This window comes from Castor canadensis, chromosome 10, assembly GCF_047511655.1.
Source record: "Castor canadensis chromosome 10, mCasCan1.hap1v2, whole genome shotgun sequence".
Classification (NCBI taxonomy): Eukaryota; Metazoa; Chordata; class Mammalia; order Rodentia; family Castoridae; genus Castor; species Castor canadensis.
The window spans coordinates 35224328-35241507 of NC_133395.1; the positions used below are offsets into that span (position 1 = coordinate 35224328).

At 35.9% G+C, this 17180-nt stretch overlaps 1 protein-coding gene across 9 annotated transcripts in view; it reads left to right on the forward strand.

The window, feature by feature from the left end:
- Klf12 (KLF transcription factor 12) overlaps nt 1-17180 on the forward strand; it is a 580787-nt gene that overhangs the window by 442250 nt on the left and 121357 nt on the right. For all 9 annotated transcript variants that reach the window (XM_074043232.1, XM_074043233.1, XM_020179159.2 and 6 more), the window contains one exon: nt 4573-5119. In XM_074043232.1, the coding sequence (XP_073899333.1) occupies nt 4573-5119 (547 nt within the window). The remainder of the gene's footprint in view (nt 1-4572; nt 5120-17180) is intronic.

Here is a 17180-nt window from a genome sequence, read left to right on the forward strand (position 1 = left end):
TGCATATTTTAAAATATGTAACTAGCACAGAACATTTGCCTTGGGCGCTGGAATGAGATTACGGTTTAGAAAAAACATTTAAATGAACTTTTATCCCTCAAAAGTGTATAAAACATATTTTCCTTTCATGTACAGTAAAACTTTAATATTGTAATTCATCTACTGAAAATAATATGAAATTTTAAGTATGAGGTAAACAAAATAAAGTTTTAATAGTTACTGCTTCTTTAATTTATAAATATAATTGCAGTTCTAGATTATTAATTTTGCATATGGTAGACAGAATAAAAGACAAAAATATGGTCCTGTCAACAACATTAGTGGTGAATTTTAAAAAGCAGGCTGTATTTTTTACTACAGATTTAGATTTACAAATAACCTGGCAGAGAGTATAGTAGTGCATATGGTTTATGCACCTCTGTATATAATTTCTCCTATTAATATCTTGTTTTCCTGTGGTATTTTTTGTTGCATTTAATGACTTAATGAACTTTATTGATACATTCTTCAGTCAACTCCATAGTGTCCATTCAAGCTCCCCTGTACTGCACTGTAGAGTTCTGTGGGGTGACACATACACAGTGGTAGGTATCTGCAGTTTCACATAAAGTAGTTTTATGGTCTCACCTAGGCCTAGGTGTTCATCATCCCTCCTTTCCTTCCCTTACCTCAAACCCTTGGCAAACCACTGAGCTGTTTTGCCTTTTCCAAAATGCAGTGCAGTTGAAATGGTAAAGTTTATTTTTAAGGTATCTTGGCATGCTTTCTGAGGTTCAGTTTAAAAGCAATTATAAAGAATTAAACTAACTTTCTGTGCTTCCATTTTGACCTTTGTGTTAGTGACATTCCTTCATTTGATTTAACCAAATGAGTAGAATTTAAGTGGTTTACGATCCAAAATATCTTGAGCACCAGTTTCTCCTGTAGTAAATGTGATAAGTAGTCATCAGTTCTGTTCAGAGTCTGTCATTCATTTGCTACATGTTTGTATATTGACATTTGTATTCAAACATGTTTATCCATTTTTTCGGTCCTTAAGAATGTCTGCCTCTAACTTGGAAAATACATAGAAGAATCCCCATTCCAGCCCAGCTTCATAACACACGTGTCAGTCAAACCAGAGCTTAGAGTTTCGGACAATTGTAGATATAGATTTTGGTTAATGTGGCTAAATAGTATGACTTTTGAAAGCTCTAGGATGTAAGTCATGGGAAAATATAATAAATAAAATGTGAGGAAACTTTGGCAACAAAGTTTCATTTCAAATGTAAAAGCATAAAATCATAAATGTAAAAGCAACAAAAGTTTCATTTCAAATGTGAAAGCATAAAATCATAAATGTAAAAGCACAGAGTTCATTGTCTTAGGCATGTGTTCTAAATTTTCATAAGAAATCAACAATTTTTTACATTGACAATAGAGATATTGATATAAAGCATTGGAATTAAATATTCATTCAAATACCTTACACTTACATGTGGTGGATAATGCATGTAATACTTATAAAATCAAAGTTTAGCTCCTCAGGATAATTTGGCTTGTTTCCTTTTATTCTCTCATGTTGACATTTTAGAGGAATTATCATTTATCTTTCTTTAGTATACTTTAATTTTTTCTTGGTCTGTTTCATAAATTTATATTTTCATGGCATTTTTATGTTTAAGACTTTGCCCCTGAATGTGTAAAGAAGGAAAAAGTCACCAAAAAGAACTCAAATTATGACCATCAGGACACACGCAAGACAAATTTTGAAAGACGGCCTTCTGTTTTCAGTAAAATAAAAGAGGAAAGTGAAGCGTGAGGTCTAGCTATAATCATGTTAGCGGCTTATGTTTAGGGTAAAAATAGCCAAAATCGCATGGTGCTTACATTAGGTACAGCGCTCACATCTTTAAAATTCCACCTGTTAATGAGGGAAACTAAGTCACAAAACTAAGAGTTGTATCAGCTGTGTGTCATGCTTAAAAAGAAATTTGCTCTTTTATTTAAAATATACTGGCATTTAAAGAAGTGCAATATACCTTAAAAGGTCACATGCCCACAGTATAGATTCATTTTAACTCATTTTTTGCAGGAAGTACATAGTGAGCTTTTTAAAGTACCTCCCACTAATGGTACACAGCCTAAAAATCATTAAACTGATTTCATACTGAGACCCAAGAAGCAAATGTGCTATACTGTTTCATCCATGGTAAGAGTGTTAAGAATGATCACCGCCCCAAAACAGTTACTTGAGTATCTTTCTATATCACCATCAAAATGTATGTGCCCCGAAGGGTGGATTGATACAAGCTGTGTATAATTATGAGTTTAAGAAATCAGAGTAATCAGTTACACACTCACTCTACCAACTGTTCAGTGATCTTCCTGAGGGTCAGTCTAATAAACTGAAAATATAGGGAAAAAACCTTGTCAAATGCCTGTCTTCTGTATTTCATGAGAAATTTCTAAAATCAGAAGTGACCTCTAAAGATTACTTGTTCTGCTGTTTATATAACATGTACCTATTTGGTTGTTTGACAGACCTTGTACCTCTGCAGTGACTATGCTTGTGAGATCCCCCCATCAGTGCTTATCTTAGACTGTGTTCAGTGAGTCAGGGCACCTTTGAGATAGTTTTACTGATAGATTAGGTACTATTGGAATTTTTAGTTCTAAAAAAGGAGAGTTCTGTGAACTGCTTGTCTTTCACTATCAGAAATGCTTAATGCGTGAATCTCCACAACAATTTTACAAGTTTGGAGTTAATGTGACTCTTTTACAGACTGAGAAGCTGAGATACATAGAACTGTAGTGGTGATACCAATGTGGAACTGCCAATAAGTAGCAGGGTAAACCCAAGACTTTGGGTTTCAAATCTGACTTTCTCTCTATAGTGTCACATAACAGGCTCCAAAACAAAGATTTCTTGTCATGGTTAAGACAACGTATATAATGTTAGGCAAGTCAATTTGTACTCTTTTTCCAAACACTGCCGTGAAATTGTTTCTCAAAAAATTGCAAAAGCAAACTGGAACATAATTCATTTAAGTAGTGGATAGATAGCTGTGAGCACAGTCTGTATGTGTAAGGAGTGCATCTCTAGAAATCCCTGGTGCCATTAAAGATGACACAGCCAGCACACAAATCTTGGGTAACATTAAGCAGTATATTATTCAAATGATCCTCAACCCTGGTGACTCCTGAGAATCTCTGGAGGGCTTTCCTCAGATAGAGTGGTGTCAAGACACATTTTTCTTTTAAGACTTCCAGGTAATTAAAATACACGACCGGCATTAAAGATGGTTTTTAGCCACTGGCTGACAATAACAAGATTCAGCTGTTGGTAATGGCTGTCTGTGGGAAACACATCTAGTACTCTGGCGCTAACACGTGGGAGGTTTTGGATTCTGTCTTATATTCATTCAACAAAATGCTAAAAGCTGAAGCTGAATTTTAAAATGTTTGTTCAGAAAAAGAAAAGGTTATGTGATTAGAAAAGCTCAAATGTGGTCCTCAGAACACTTAAAAGACATATCCACTAGAATGTTATGTGTAAATTTTTTATTAACTAGATTATTTTGAGTAAAACTAACTTTCAGACTTGTACATGACGATATAATCATGTTGTATTTACCTTATCACACATATTGTCTTTTATGAAGTGTATTTTTATACCTTGGTGGACTTTTGTGTGTATTTTATACTACCATTTCTTAAAACTTACTTGAAAAATTTTAAGTTTTACTGTGGATCCTTTTAAGGGATATTATAATCTTTTGGAAAATGAAATTATTTGCCTCCTTGACAAAACTCCAGTGCTCTCATGAAACCTTTATGCTTTAGAAGGAGTGCTGGTTTTTGTTTGATTTCATTTTGTTTGATTTGTTGATTTTTGTTTGGCATTTGGTCCTTTGTTAATGCTTAGAATGAGTATGTAGGTCCTAGTAACTCCTGAACCAAACATGAAAGGAGAAACCTTGTAGTGAGTTTTTCCAGTATTATTGCTGGGTAATATTTTGTCTCCAGATTTTGATAGCATTGAGTAAGGGTAGAATCATTTACATCCTAGAAGATCAGATCTAGAAAGGAATGCTCAGCGTATCCAGCGAAAACTGGCATTAGATCATAGCAGGAAACTGAGACTCATTAACATAGTGATGAATCAAGCTGACAAAATGATTTTTAATTAAATAAATTATGTTTCTACAGCCCTAAGTAGATAATGCTTTGTATTCAAAACTTGTCTTTTAAAGAAGATTTTGGGTAATTTGCTGTGCACTTTCAGATTACTGTGGCCTCATTTTTCTCCCATAAAACACTGGCTTTAGTCTATTTTAAACAATTGTGTTATGTCTGCCAGTGGAATGAAAATGCTTTATGATAGAGGACTTGTCTTATTCTGTTTTGTACTTTTGTCCCTTCGGTTTTAATCTCTGGGACTGTCTTAGAACAAGTCTTCAAAATCTGGGAAATTAATTTATGTCCCAGTTCAATGTGAGAAAAACTAATAAACTTTCAAGTAATCGATCATGCAGCTATGAAAACTATGATTAACAAAGATAAATATGTGTTCCATTTTCCTCCCTACAGTCTCCAAACGTCCACAACTACCCCGATATGGAAGCTGTTCCCCTGTTGCTAAATAATGTGAAAGGGGAGCCACCGGAGGACTCATTACCTGTAGATCACTTCCAAACACAAACTGAGCCAGTGGACTTGTCCATACACAAAGCCAGGACGTCCCCTACCGCTGTTTCATCCTCCCCAGTCTCCATGACAGCATCTGCCTCCTCACCGTCTTCTACTTCAACCTCTTCATCATCTTCTAGTCGTCCAGCCTCATCCCCAACTGTTATAACGTCGGTATCTTCAGCATCGTCTTCATCCACAGTATTAACTCCAGGACCCCTTGTTGCCTCTGCATCTGGCGTGGGAGGCCAGCAGTTTTTGCACATTATCCACCCCGTACCGCCTTCAAGTCCCATGAATTTACAGTCCAATAAACTGAGTCATGTTCACCGTATCCCCGTGGTGGTACAGTCGGTGCCTGTTGTCTACACAGCTGTACGGTCACCTGGAAATGTGAACAACACTATTGTAGTGCCGCTTTTGGAGGATGGGAGAGGCCATGGCAAAGGTAAGAAGACATAAAGCCTTGATTTATTTCAATACTAGACATCAACTGTTCATCTTTTCAATGGATGGGACCTAAATTTGTTTGTAAACAGTGTAGTCACGGAAGGTCCGTGCAGAACCAAGTGGATCAAGTGACTAACCATTGAGTACAGTTTAGAAAGCACGTTTATCTGGGTGCATTTTTAAGTTGTACCTGGTCTGTATTTTTATTAATCAAGTCAGGATTTGTAAAATAATGGCCATCTTTAAATGCACAAATGGGAAAGGTGTGTATGGTTATATGGTTACGTATGAAGTGAAATCCCTCAAAGAAACGAAGAGAAATAAGGATATGTCTTTTTTTGTTGTTTTTAGACTAGAGTTTATTTGGATGACAATAACAAGTACCATGAAGTTACAAGGCCCTAGGTCTGATAATTCACTTTTGGGAGCTTTGTTAAAAAGGTTACCATTAAAATACTTCTATAGTTAAGTGTATGGCTATAAAAGTGTCAGGTAGTTTTGAGTTTTTATCATCTTAAAAGTCTAAGTTATTATTTTAAATAACAGGATGACTTAATATAATGGAAATATTTTTAAATGAAATGTTAATACTTCCTTCTAGGGTTTATAAGGCAGGAAGATATTTGCTACTTGACTGTGTGTAATAATACCTAGTATTTAATTAAATTTGATAGTTATGCAGCCAGTCATGAAGTTGTTTCTTACTTCTAATTTTTTTTGTTTCAAATTTTTACTAGAGGGAATGATACCATCATTCAATCTAGTCTTTCTTCTCTGCCTTTGAATCCCAAAACTAAAGTACCCTTCTATAGAAATGTGAAATCCCATAGTCATTGGCTCTTTCCCTTTTAAATTGAGTACATATATATGTAATTTTGTCTTCAGAACCTGAAATAATGCTAGACATTGTTTTGCCACTGAGTTATAACTGAAGCCCATAATTAAAATATGATTGACAAATACATAAGCCACTGTCTTCTCATAAAATGCTACTAAACACGAAGTTTTGTTTCTTGTACAAGGAAGAATTCAACAGAGAGAGATTATTTTTTATTTCAAATTTAGAAAAAGTTTTACGGTATGATTTGTGCCTGCCCTGTTGGCAAGTTATTATTTTATCTACATTGAGTTTCTTCATAGCACTGAAATAAACTTCACCTTCCTAGGTGAATTTAGGAATTTTAGTTTGAGAAGTTAAAATGTAGACATTCACTCTTATTAGACAACCTCTGTCTTTTATGGAATTATGGACCAGGGACTAGTATGTGGGTGTTGTGAAAGTGTAGAGACAAAAGAGGGATTAGGGAGCCTTTTCATGGATTTTCCTGAAGCTAAACCCCTGAAATTATGAATCCCTCACATTGAAATGAACAAATCTATTTGAGTGATAATAGCATGACTGAAGGCCAAATCAGGTATTTTCCTTCACAATACAGAGAGGTGATTATAAGTGTTTTAAGAATAAGAAATTAACAAGTAGTGAAACATACACCCTTATATGTTCATTATTTTATTTATGTGTGTGTATACAATAAATCCAATATTCTGTGATATCACTTAAGAAAAACATTGTTCTCATGCTCATAACCCTTTACACAATTTTGACTCATTAGTGAAGCAAAAGAGGTAATTTTTATTTGACATTATTTTTTATGGGAGAAGTTTTTTCAGTTAGTAAATATAAAATATATAATTATATAGCTAAAATTTAACTTTCTAGAAAACGTGTCATTGCAGAGCTTGAAGACTCATGCTGTAATTTGTTCTCTATGTGAATATATTTGTTAGTTTCACGCAGTATATTTAACTCAGTAGTTTTTCAAATAAAAATTTATTTAATCATGAACCCACTGGACTGTGCTATGGTCCTTAGGGACGTGAGGTTTGAGATCAAAGTGACAGTCTTGGTTCTCTCTTATAGCTGTGATGTCAGGAAGTTGTATAATCTCATTAATCCTTATTGTCATCAGTGATAAAATGGGAATCGTAATAATCTCTCCTAAAGTTACTGAGAAGGGTAAGAGCATAACATGAATGTCTAGCCTTGATCAAGTATCAAATATTTCCACTTATTGTTCATTATTATTTTTCCCAGAAATTATCAGAAGCAATAATGCTCAAAATTTCTTTCTTTTTCTTAAAAAATAGGCAATTATAGGGGGAAAATTACTGAATTTTAATTGCCATAGTCTACAAACATTACTATAACATCTTAAAGTTTTCAATTGTTTAACTGATTAATTAGATAAAGTGTCTAGTGGAGGAGGCTTGCATACCTCCCAGAAGGAGTAAAGGAAAGGGCATTTCAGTGATTCCTCAAATCTTTTGTTTTGCAGCCAATGAAATGAATGAGAGATAGAAGGAGCCCCTATTTCCCTTCCCATTTAAGACTTATATATCTGGTATGATTGAGCAAAAGAAAATATGATATGGGAGTTGGATTTTCAAAATGCTAATAATAAAGACAGAGTGTAACTCATATAATTAGATGACCATAATGGCTAGTTTCTTTTAAAATTGGTGTGACATATCTGGTCTCTGATAGGAAAATAGATGACCATATAGGAACACACAACACAAAGGACTGTGAATGTACACTTCCACATGTAAGCTAATGTATCATTCAGTCATTTGTTCATTTAAGCATTTATTGAGTGTCACTATCAGGCATTATTGACTTTAAAGATGTAATGTTGAACAAAGCAGATGCTGCTTCTGTCTCATGGGTATCAAAGCAAACAAACAAATCACAGAAATAATTAAATAACACTTAACTATGGATAGAGTTGTAGTAAAATATACACCAGTCAGTTATTTGCCCAATAGGAGTGTAGTTATAATCACAAAGAGATAAAATTATATTTGATAACAATATTTGCACATGGAAAGAAGCAATGTTCTGACTGTGATGCTTAGAAGAGGGTGGTGAGGGTTTGGGGAAGTGGTGGGTTGAAACTTCCACAAGGGACACTTGAGTAGCTAAAGCATATGAAAATCCTTTCTGATGGTGCTAAGAACCTTGGCCCATCCATCCACCTGGGTAAAGAATATATATTGGCCTAAAGGAAGGGAACATTTTTATCTAATTCAGAGTATATAGATATCTCCGTAGGGCTTTCAGTGTAGTGTGAGATTGGAAGAAAGATGGAACAGTGCTCTGAAAGGTAGAGTAAATGAACATACTTTAGACTAGAGCTGTGAGAGGGGGATGGGAGAGCAATCTCCTAAGGAAGACATTTTCTCCTTGACACCAAAAAGGCAAGTAACACTCACCCCCCAATTGCTGAGAGGTACAGACCTCCCCATGTAGGGGGTGTTTTGTTACCACAGAAGCTGAGACTTGATATCTATAAACAAGACCCTCAGGGGACTATACGGCCTTGTAATTTTCACTCCAGGAATTTCAGACCAGCCTCAGGAAGTTTGTGCTACGTTTCCCAGGAGATTTTCATTGTTTTTTTAATAGATATTTAGGGACAGAAAAGCATTGAATGCCTAAACAAATTACAGGCAAAATTGTCCTTGGTTCATTATTGCCTTGTAGAATTCTTCTTCCTTCTAGCATGTAAAGTGCATTTATTATAAGCTAAGCACAATTCTTGGAACTGGAATTCCAAGAGGAGCCAGTTTCTGCTGTCATGAACTTTATGTTCCAGTAGGAGAGCCAGCATTTGTTAGATGGTGTAAGTGCTAAGAAGGAAAATAAGACTTAACTAAAAGGATGAAAAGTTAATAGGAGAATGCAATTTTAGGTATAATCAAGGAAGACGTCTCTGACAAACCAGCTTTGGTGATAATAGCTGGGAATGACCATTCCAAGAAAAGAGAACTGCAGAGTCAAAGACACTGAGATTTATATGACCTGTGTGAGAAAGAAAGAACACCAAAGAGGCCCTTAGGACTGGAGGAGAGTGAGCAATGGCAAGATGGTAGAGATGAGGGTTTGAGGGGTAGGCCTCAGAGACCAAGGTGTACGTTCTTTGGTTTTTGTACTAAATCAGATGGGAAGCCACCAGGACTGAAACTTTGAGAAGGAGTGTGAGTTGCTCCCTTTTGCCTTTTACAAAAATCATTGAGCCTTTATATATAGTAAGGAGTATAGGGCGGGAGTGAAAATAGAAAGGAGACTGGTGAAGTTTGAATTAGGAGTGGTTATAGGAAAAGGAGTGGAAGTAGAGATGCCTTCTAGGTTTTCTGGTGAACTATGGAGCAAACAGTGGTGCTCTTACTAAGATGAGAAAGAGTGGTGTTGAGAAGAGTCTTCCCATATCCATCACGCCTGTTCTACATTTGAAGGAAAAGCATGAAATGGGAGTCGGATAAGTGAGCCTGGGGCACAGAAAAAGGAGGTAGTTGCTTTGGGAAAAATAAATTTGGGATCCACGAGGGTAGCAGAGGTACTAATGCTATGAACTGTCATGGGTCATCTTGGGTGAGAGCCAGAATAGAGAAAGGAAGACTGAGCAGTTCAGCACTGAGAGCTTAAAAACAGCAGAGGAAATCCAGTACCGCTGATCTGCTAGTGAGGGAAGTAGAAGAATGTTAAAGAGAATGTAAGTGAAATTGTGGCTCAAGGAGGGAGTTGTCAGTTGTCACCAAATGCTGCTCTGGAACTGAGTAAAATGAAGACCAAGAATTGTGTATTAGGATTAGGTGAGGGAACTTCATTGGTGACAATGAGGAGCACCATGTCAGTGGAGTGAGATGACAGACGACTGATTGGAACTCTTGTTAAGATGGGAGGTGAAGGAAGGAGACACAGTCTAGACAGCTCTGAGTAGTTTGTAAATAGCTGTGGAGACATTCTGGGATGGCTAGCTATCATGGAGGGACTTTACAAGTGGGAGATAGCACAAGAACAATCTAGTAGAGGCAAATAGTCCATGAGACCCTATCTTGATAGAACCCATCACAAAAAGGGGCTGGCAGAGTGGCTCAAGGTGTAGACCCTGAGTTCAAGCCCCAGTACTGCAAAAAAAGAAAGAAAGAAAGAAAGAAAAAGAAGATGGATAGGTCTTTAGAGGGAAGAATTGGAGAAGCAAAGTCCTTATTAATTACATATATTATACTGTGGAGTAACCTATAACTTACAGTTAGTCTGAATTCCAAGGTTTATTTATTATTTTGACAAAATTGTTGAGAAAAGATAAATATTGAAAAATAAAAGGAAATGCAAAAGCAGATAGTAATGATTTAGGATTGACAATGAAAAGCATAAAAATAAAAAGTTAAGTAAAATTTGGGTTCCACTGGTAATTGTAAATACAAAGACAGAAAATAATGATATGGGATTGACAAAAAAAAAAAGCAAATAGAAGTTAAGTGAAATTTGAGTTTTACTGATAATTCTGAAATTATACAAAAACTAATATAATAAAGATCAAATATTGACTAGTGGAATACACAAAACAATTCAATATGCAACATATATCCCAAAATAATTTGTAATAGTTTTTAAGGGCAATATTTTAATATTAATAGGGATGACATTTTAGAAATTTGGGATAACTAAAGGGCAATCCATGATCAATTTCAGAAAATTCAGCTAAAGAGCTAAAAAATATGGACTTACCTCCTCCATCATGTCCATACCTGAGCTGGTCATTTCTCCATCTGGCCAAGGGAACAGGAAACCTTGATGCCCAGGAATGACAAAGTCTGATTGATCAGTGGCTTTGGAACTACTAGGGCTTGAAAATTCAAGTACAGCTGGGTGGGTATTTCATGTTGCCCAGTTTTCTTCCCTAACTACTTTCCTGTGCATCATTTTAGCCTATGAAGATGACCTGTTCTTTCTCCTCATTATCATCTTCTCCTTATCCACACAAAAATTAGTCAGTTGCCCATGTGACTGTGATAAATTAGATTATCTAGAAGCAAAGAGCCCTACTCCAGTTCCTTATACAGCCATATTTTCTTCATGCAAATGCAGTACCAGCAGCCAAGTCTACTGGAATTATATAAAACATGTTTATTGCATCAAAACTTATTATTAGAATAGTGTGATATTTAAAAAATAACTTATTATAGGTTATGATTTGTTATTCCTGATTTTAAAAAATTGTGTGATTAGATCCAAGAGTATAAAATACTAGTTCCTAAAATATCCAACTAGAGAATGTTGGTTCCCCGTTAAGAATCCAACCCAATTTGGGTGTGTAATTTCTTTCGTCACTCCTTTAAAAGAGTGCTAGTTTCTTTTATATCTCAATGTGGACATACAGTGAAGAACTCTCCATAGCATCCATTCAGGAGTTCCAAAGGGATGTGGCTGTGAGCAAATTTGAAATACTCACACTCCATTTTCTTCCTATAGGCTGTTGCTTTTCGGAGCAGCCTACAGGAAGAAGCCACAAGTGTATTTTTAGTCTTATGCCATTTATATTTGCAATAGGAAATAGGGTCATCAAGTGAATACTACAAAGCTTTGGAAAAATGGCCTTCACTCCTGATGCACTGAATGTCCTTAGAGACTGACTCTCATGAGACTCGTCATTTCAGGTCTCACCATTTCACTAATTTTCTTCTGTCATCAGCTTTCCTACTTGTCAGTGTTGATGTCTTGTTTTAGGTCATGGTTCTTGTCACAAACTCACTTCTTCCATCTACCTTACACATGACTGTCCACTTTTAGTTCATCATTTGGTAGAATCCTGGTGTCATCTGTCCATATGACCAGAATAGTCCTGGGCAGCTGACCTATGCTTATGTGTACAGTTGTCTTGGCTTCTATGACCGAACCACTTCTCTTCCTTTGGTAAATTTATTCTCTTCTACTTTTATGTGTAATAACTACTAGATACAGACTAATACTTTAATTGTGTATTTGCTTTTTATGAAACAACCCTCGAGTTACTTATGTCCTTTTTTTAAATGATATTTGTTGGAAAGTGAGTCTACAGTTTATTGCTGTGCTTTGGCTTATTATTCTTAAGTAGAGACTTTTATAAGACTGAGGAGTTTCACTGCTACCACTGTAAAACAAAGGCTTGTTAAATGGTGAGACAAAGATAGGAAGTCTGTATTTGTGAAAAATATAATTTCAACTAGAAGTTCTGATTGCTTTATTTTCTATAGTACATTGGTGATCTATCGTTTGTTGTGGTCTGATTTTCAACATAAAATTGAAAGTTATTTGTATTTTTTTTCACTTCTGGGCGTGCACATGAAATTGAATAGATTCTACCAAAAAGTTGGCTTCTTACACTCTTGGTTATCTGAAATGTCTGCAGTCTGTTGAATCCACTGCTTCACCTGGCATAAACTGGGTAGGTTCTAAGATTCGCTGATGACTACTGGTTCAGAGAGCAGGCAGAAGCTGTCTGTATTATTCTAAGAGAATTAACAAAAAAGAGAAACTGGTAGGTGAGCTTGGTTGTCTCCCTTGCTCACTGAGTGCAATAGCAAATACAAATAAAAAAGCAAAAAGAACCCAGAAAGTAAAGTATGGGTAGCTATAGCAGTATATTCTAAGATGTAGATGTTATTAAGGAAGGGAAGATAGAGACAAATGCATTTGTTAGGTATCTAACCCTAGAGTAGACTTTTGTATTCATTCTGTTATAAAGTGATACTAAGAGCAACTGAATAAAATGGACCATTTTTATTTGCTAGGACAAGTTTCTCTTGTAATAAAAGACCTAATTTATGTTTAAATAAATTTCTGCATAAATGTTGTATTTTTACTAATATAGTCTTCTACCATAGTCTCCACGTTGATTTTTCAGCATGCCTGAAAAGACTTCTCTAATATTTAGGCATAGACTATTACATACTGGATTTTAATGTACATTATCTTTCATTTCCTTTGTGAATAGTTTTATTTTGAAAAAAAAAAAAGCATTTTTTTCTCTCTTAGAATAATGTTCTTCTTAAATATAACGTTCTAATTTCACACAGCCCAGGTACTGAGATGTATCAAGGGAATTTTTACTTTACATATTATATTTCAATTATTTATAGAATTATTTGGATGATATTTGGGTATCTGTACTCACTCCCAGAAATACACACACACATACACACATTTAGCTGGCAAACAAACACTCTACCCAATGACTTACAAGGCCTAGGGGAACAAATCAAAGAAGGAAGAATATAAGATCCAAGAGGCAAACTTGGTTTTACAATCACTGCCAGCACTGTTTTAAATGGCTTTTTAATAATTAAGAACTCTGTGGCTCTGGATTCTGTCCCGTTTCTTTTTTTTTTTTTTTAATTCCCTTAATAATTCTTTTTCTGTCCCAAACTATCCTACTATTTTCTCAGCAATTTCATTCTGTTTTCTACAGTTCATGGAGAATTGATTAACTGGTATTTTGCTTTGTATTCTGTAGGAAAAAATCGAATTGATATTTATCAATCTACTAAATAAAAGAAGAGGTACCAATTTACAGAGTAATACTCGCACATCACTTCTTGTGCAAGGCACCTTCGTGTGAGCTGACATGCTGCTTTGGTCATTGACCAGTTGTGTTTTTCACAATTAGGTGGCTTCACTATCTTTTTTGTCGTCTAATGACTAGTTCATTTATTCAACAAATGTTTTATGAACCACTTATATGGTCAGCTCTAATTTGCAATACACTGAAACAGTGTTGCCCACAGTCTGGATCATTTCCTGTTGGTAAGTCTTGAAATCAGTTCAGTAGTTTACAGCTAGTAGTTTTTGGGGGAGAGGAAGGAACATAACAGAGGGGTTATTTACAGGTGAAATACCATGGCAAAACTCCTTTGAACAATGACTGTGAGCTTAAATAATGAAGGATATGAATACAAAACCAGTCCAGTTAGGGAAAGGGGACAGGATAAGATAAGGAGAGGTTAAAGAAGCGTGAATAGGATTAATGTACTTTATATACTTGTATGAAAAAAGGACATTGAAACCTGTCAAAATCATTTTGAGTAGGGGGAAGAGGGATGAGGGTAAATGAGGGTGGTTGGGATGAACCTAAACATGATATTTTGTAAGCATGTATGGAAAGGTCACAGGGAAACCCCTGTACAACTAATATATGTTGATAAAAATGTTTTGTTTTGTTTTGTTTTTAATGTGAAATAGAGCCAGGCGCCAGTGGCTCACTCCTGCAATACTAAGGACTTGGGAGGCTCAGATTGGGAGTATCATGGTTTGAGGTCAGCCCAAGCAAAAAGTTAGAGAGACCCATAGCTGGGTGCAATTGCACGCACCTGTCATCCCAAGCTACATGGGAGGCTGAGATCGGGAAGATTGCAGTTCCAGACCTTCCCGGGCATCAAAGTTCATGGCCCCTAGAAAAAAGCTGGACATGGTGGTGTTTGCCTGTCATCCAGCAACAAATAAGAGATCATAATCCAGGCTTGCCTGGGTAAAAAGTGAGACCCTATCTCCAAAATAACCAGAGGAAAAAGGCCTAAGGACATGGCTTAAGCAGTAGAGCACCTGCTTAGCAAGTGTGAAGCCCTGAGTTCAAACCCAGTAACGCAAAAACAACAAAAAAAAAAGTGAAATAGCATAAAGTAGGTTAAAAATACCTGAGAACATCACCCAAATAAGTATTATTTTATGAAACTGACTTACAAACCTCTTTACAGAATCACATATGTGGTATTGTGTGTCTATGTGTGCGTGTGTGTTTACTGGGTCATGCTAAAATGCAGTGCCTGTCCATTTGAATGAGGCTTTCATACCTTGAACTCTCCTCTTTCCCTTCTTTCTTGATTTCCTTTAGAAGGTACCCACTTTGCCTCCATCTTTTCTCTGCCCTCACTCCTCAGTTTCTCTCCGTTTCCCTGTTTCTCCTTTTCTTAGTTGTCATTCTCTTATCTCCTTTCCCTGTCCTTCACTATTCTACTGTTTTCTGAATCTTGATTCTTGTTTCTCTTGGATAAACAGAATCACCAATCCCAGAAGTCATATTATTACAGAAGAGACCTATATTGAAAATGACAGTTTTTGTACTGCCATCTAGTGGCAGAGTTTTAGAAGAATGTGACAGCACAAAAGGAACTGTAGTTATTTTTTATAAGATTATCCCTAGATTTTTCCAGCTAACTTAGAGTTGTAAAAGAATGCAGTGAATTTGCCCCTTTTAAGAAAAATCTCAAACCTGAATTTGAAACTTAACTTATTTACTTTGTTCTTAGAGCTCTAGTATATGAACTATTTTAAGACCATATTTAATTTGGCACAGAAAGAAAAAGTGTAAGTCCTACCCACTTCTACCCTCCAATAAATTCTCCTGTTTTCTAACTTCTTATCCTGTACATTTCTGTGTTGAGTCTCCTTAGTAAAATTAAAATTATAACTTCTGCATATCTGTGCAGTTCTTTAAAAAAATGTATGTATTGTTTGTTGGCTAAACCATGGCATAGGTGTTCCAACATATATGTAATTAGCAAGTTCTGCTGAAAGCTGAACCCACCAAACAAGGAAACCAGTGTCTTTGAATGTCACAGAAAGAAAGTAAAATTAAACTGGAGAGTTATGTCTTGGGAATAATTCAGGAAGAAAGTTTGGTAAACCTTGGAGTATTTGTCAGAGCAGCTCCCTTCTCACTAGCCATGGGTTTAGGAGTTCAGTAGAAGCAAGTCAGAGTTCAAAAGATAATCCTATGGTGTATGGGTTTCTCACTTTCCTGAGGATAGGAAGACCTAGAGAGGGGCCCTACAGGAAGGATAAGCCCCTCTTGTGACTAGAACTGTAGTTTATATAGGTATGCTTTATAAGCATTTATTAGTTGTACAGAGGGGTTTCATTGTCATTTATATGTGTACTTACAATGTTTCTTAATTAGATTAAATCCATTTATATTGTTATACTCATTTCTTTGATACAAGAAATTGAGATTCTCTGAAAATTCTTCACTAAAATTTAAGCTTCATGAAAGTATCTTTCAAGCCCTGTTAGCTACTATTTCCCCAACATTTGTATAATTCTAGTAAATGCTCAATAGATATTTATTGAGTGCAGAGATCAATGAACATGTGGGTGCATTAGTATAGCCTGCAGTAGGTTCAGTGTTTTGCAGGAGATACTTAGGAATGCTGTGGCCAATATTGATTTGCAGTCCTAACCCCTAAGCAAAAAGATACTGTCCTTTGCATTACAAAGCGGAAAGTGCCAAACAACATAAAAAGCAGCAGGTTCCTACCACTCCACCACTCCAATCTGTTGTCATTCCACCAAATGCCTCTCATGTCCCAGCTGTGTGCTATGACTGTTCTCAGTGACATTCTACCTTTGTCTATGGAGAAAATGTCTCTGGCAAAATACCTGGTTCAGTGCTACCTTTTCTGGGAAGGTACATCTTAAATTGTAAAGCAGTTCACACACACACACACACACACACACACACACACGCCCTCTTCTCATTGCCTGATCCCTCACCCAGTGTCAGACACACAGTAACTACGAGTGTTTGAAGAACAATTGAACACCATCCCCAAAGCTGCTACTACTTTCAGTCAAGGCGCCTTCTCTAGTTCCCTCATGTTCTTGAGTACATATTGTTTCCCAAGTTTGTTTTATTTCATAGTACTTAATATTAAAGAATAATGTTTGATAATACATTATAGATGTCTGATATAATTTAGGTTTTAGTAGTTTTAGAGTTGAACCCCTGCAAGTGAGAAATATTCATATGGCTTAATGGGAAGTCTAGTGGGAAGATAGTGCTGTATGAAAATTACAGTCACTTCTTATTTATTCTTTTCCTTTTGGGTTAAATATTTTACCTGTGAAAATAGGATGAATAATGGCTTTGATTGGACCCAAGCAGTTAATAGAGTCAGATAGTTTTCTTGTATGATAGTAACGCCCATTTCACTTCCCAGTCAGGGTGAAACAAATTATGCCTCCTACCCCATTGCAGTTAACTGTGTCAGCATCGTGGTACCATAAAATTGGAGAACTGTGGAGTATGGATAATCCCACTATAAATTGTAATAAAAATTACCCTTCCAGACTCTATATTCTCTCCATTAAGCTCATACACACTGTCTCTTTGTACATAAAGTTTTATGAAATAAATCGACCAGTTCTCCTGTCCTTACCAGATAGCAAACTGTTTTGATTTAAA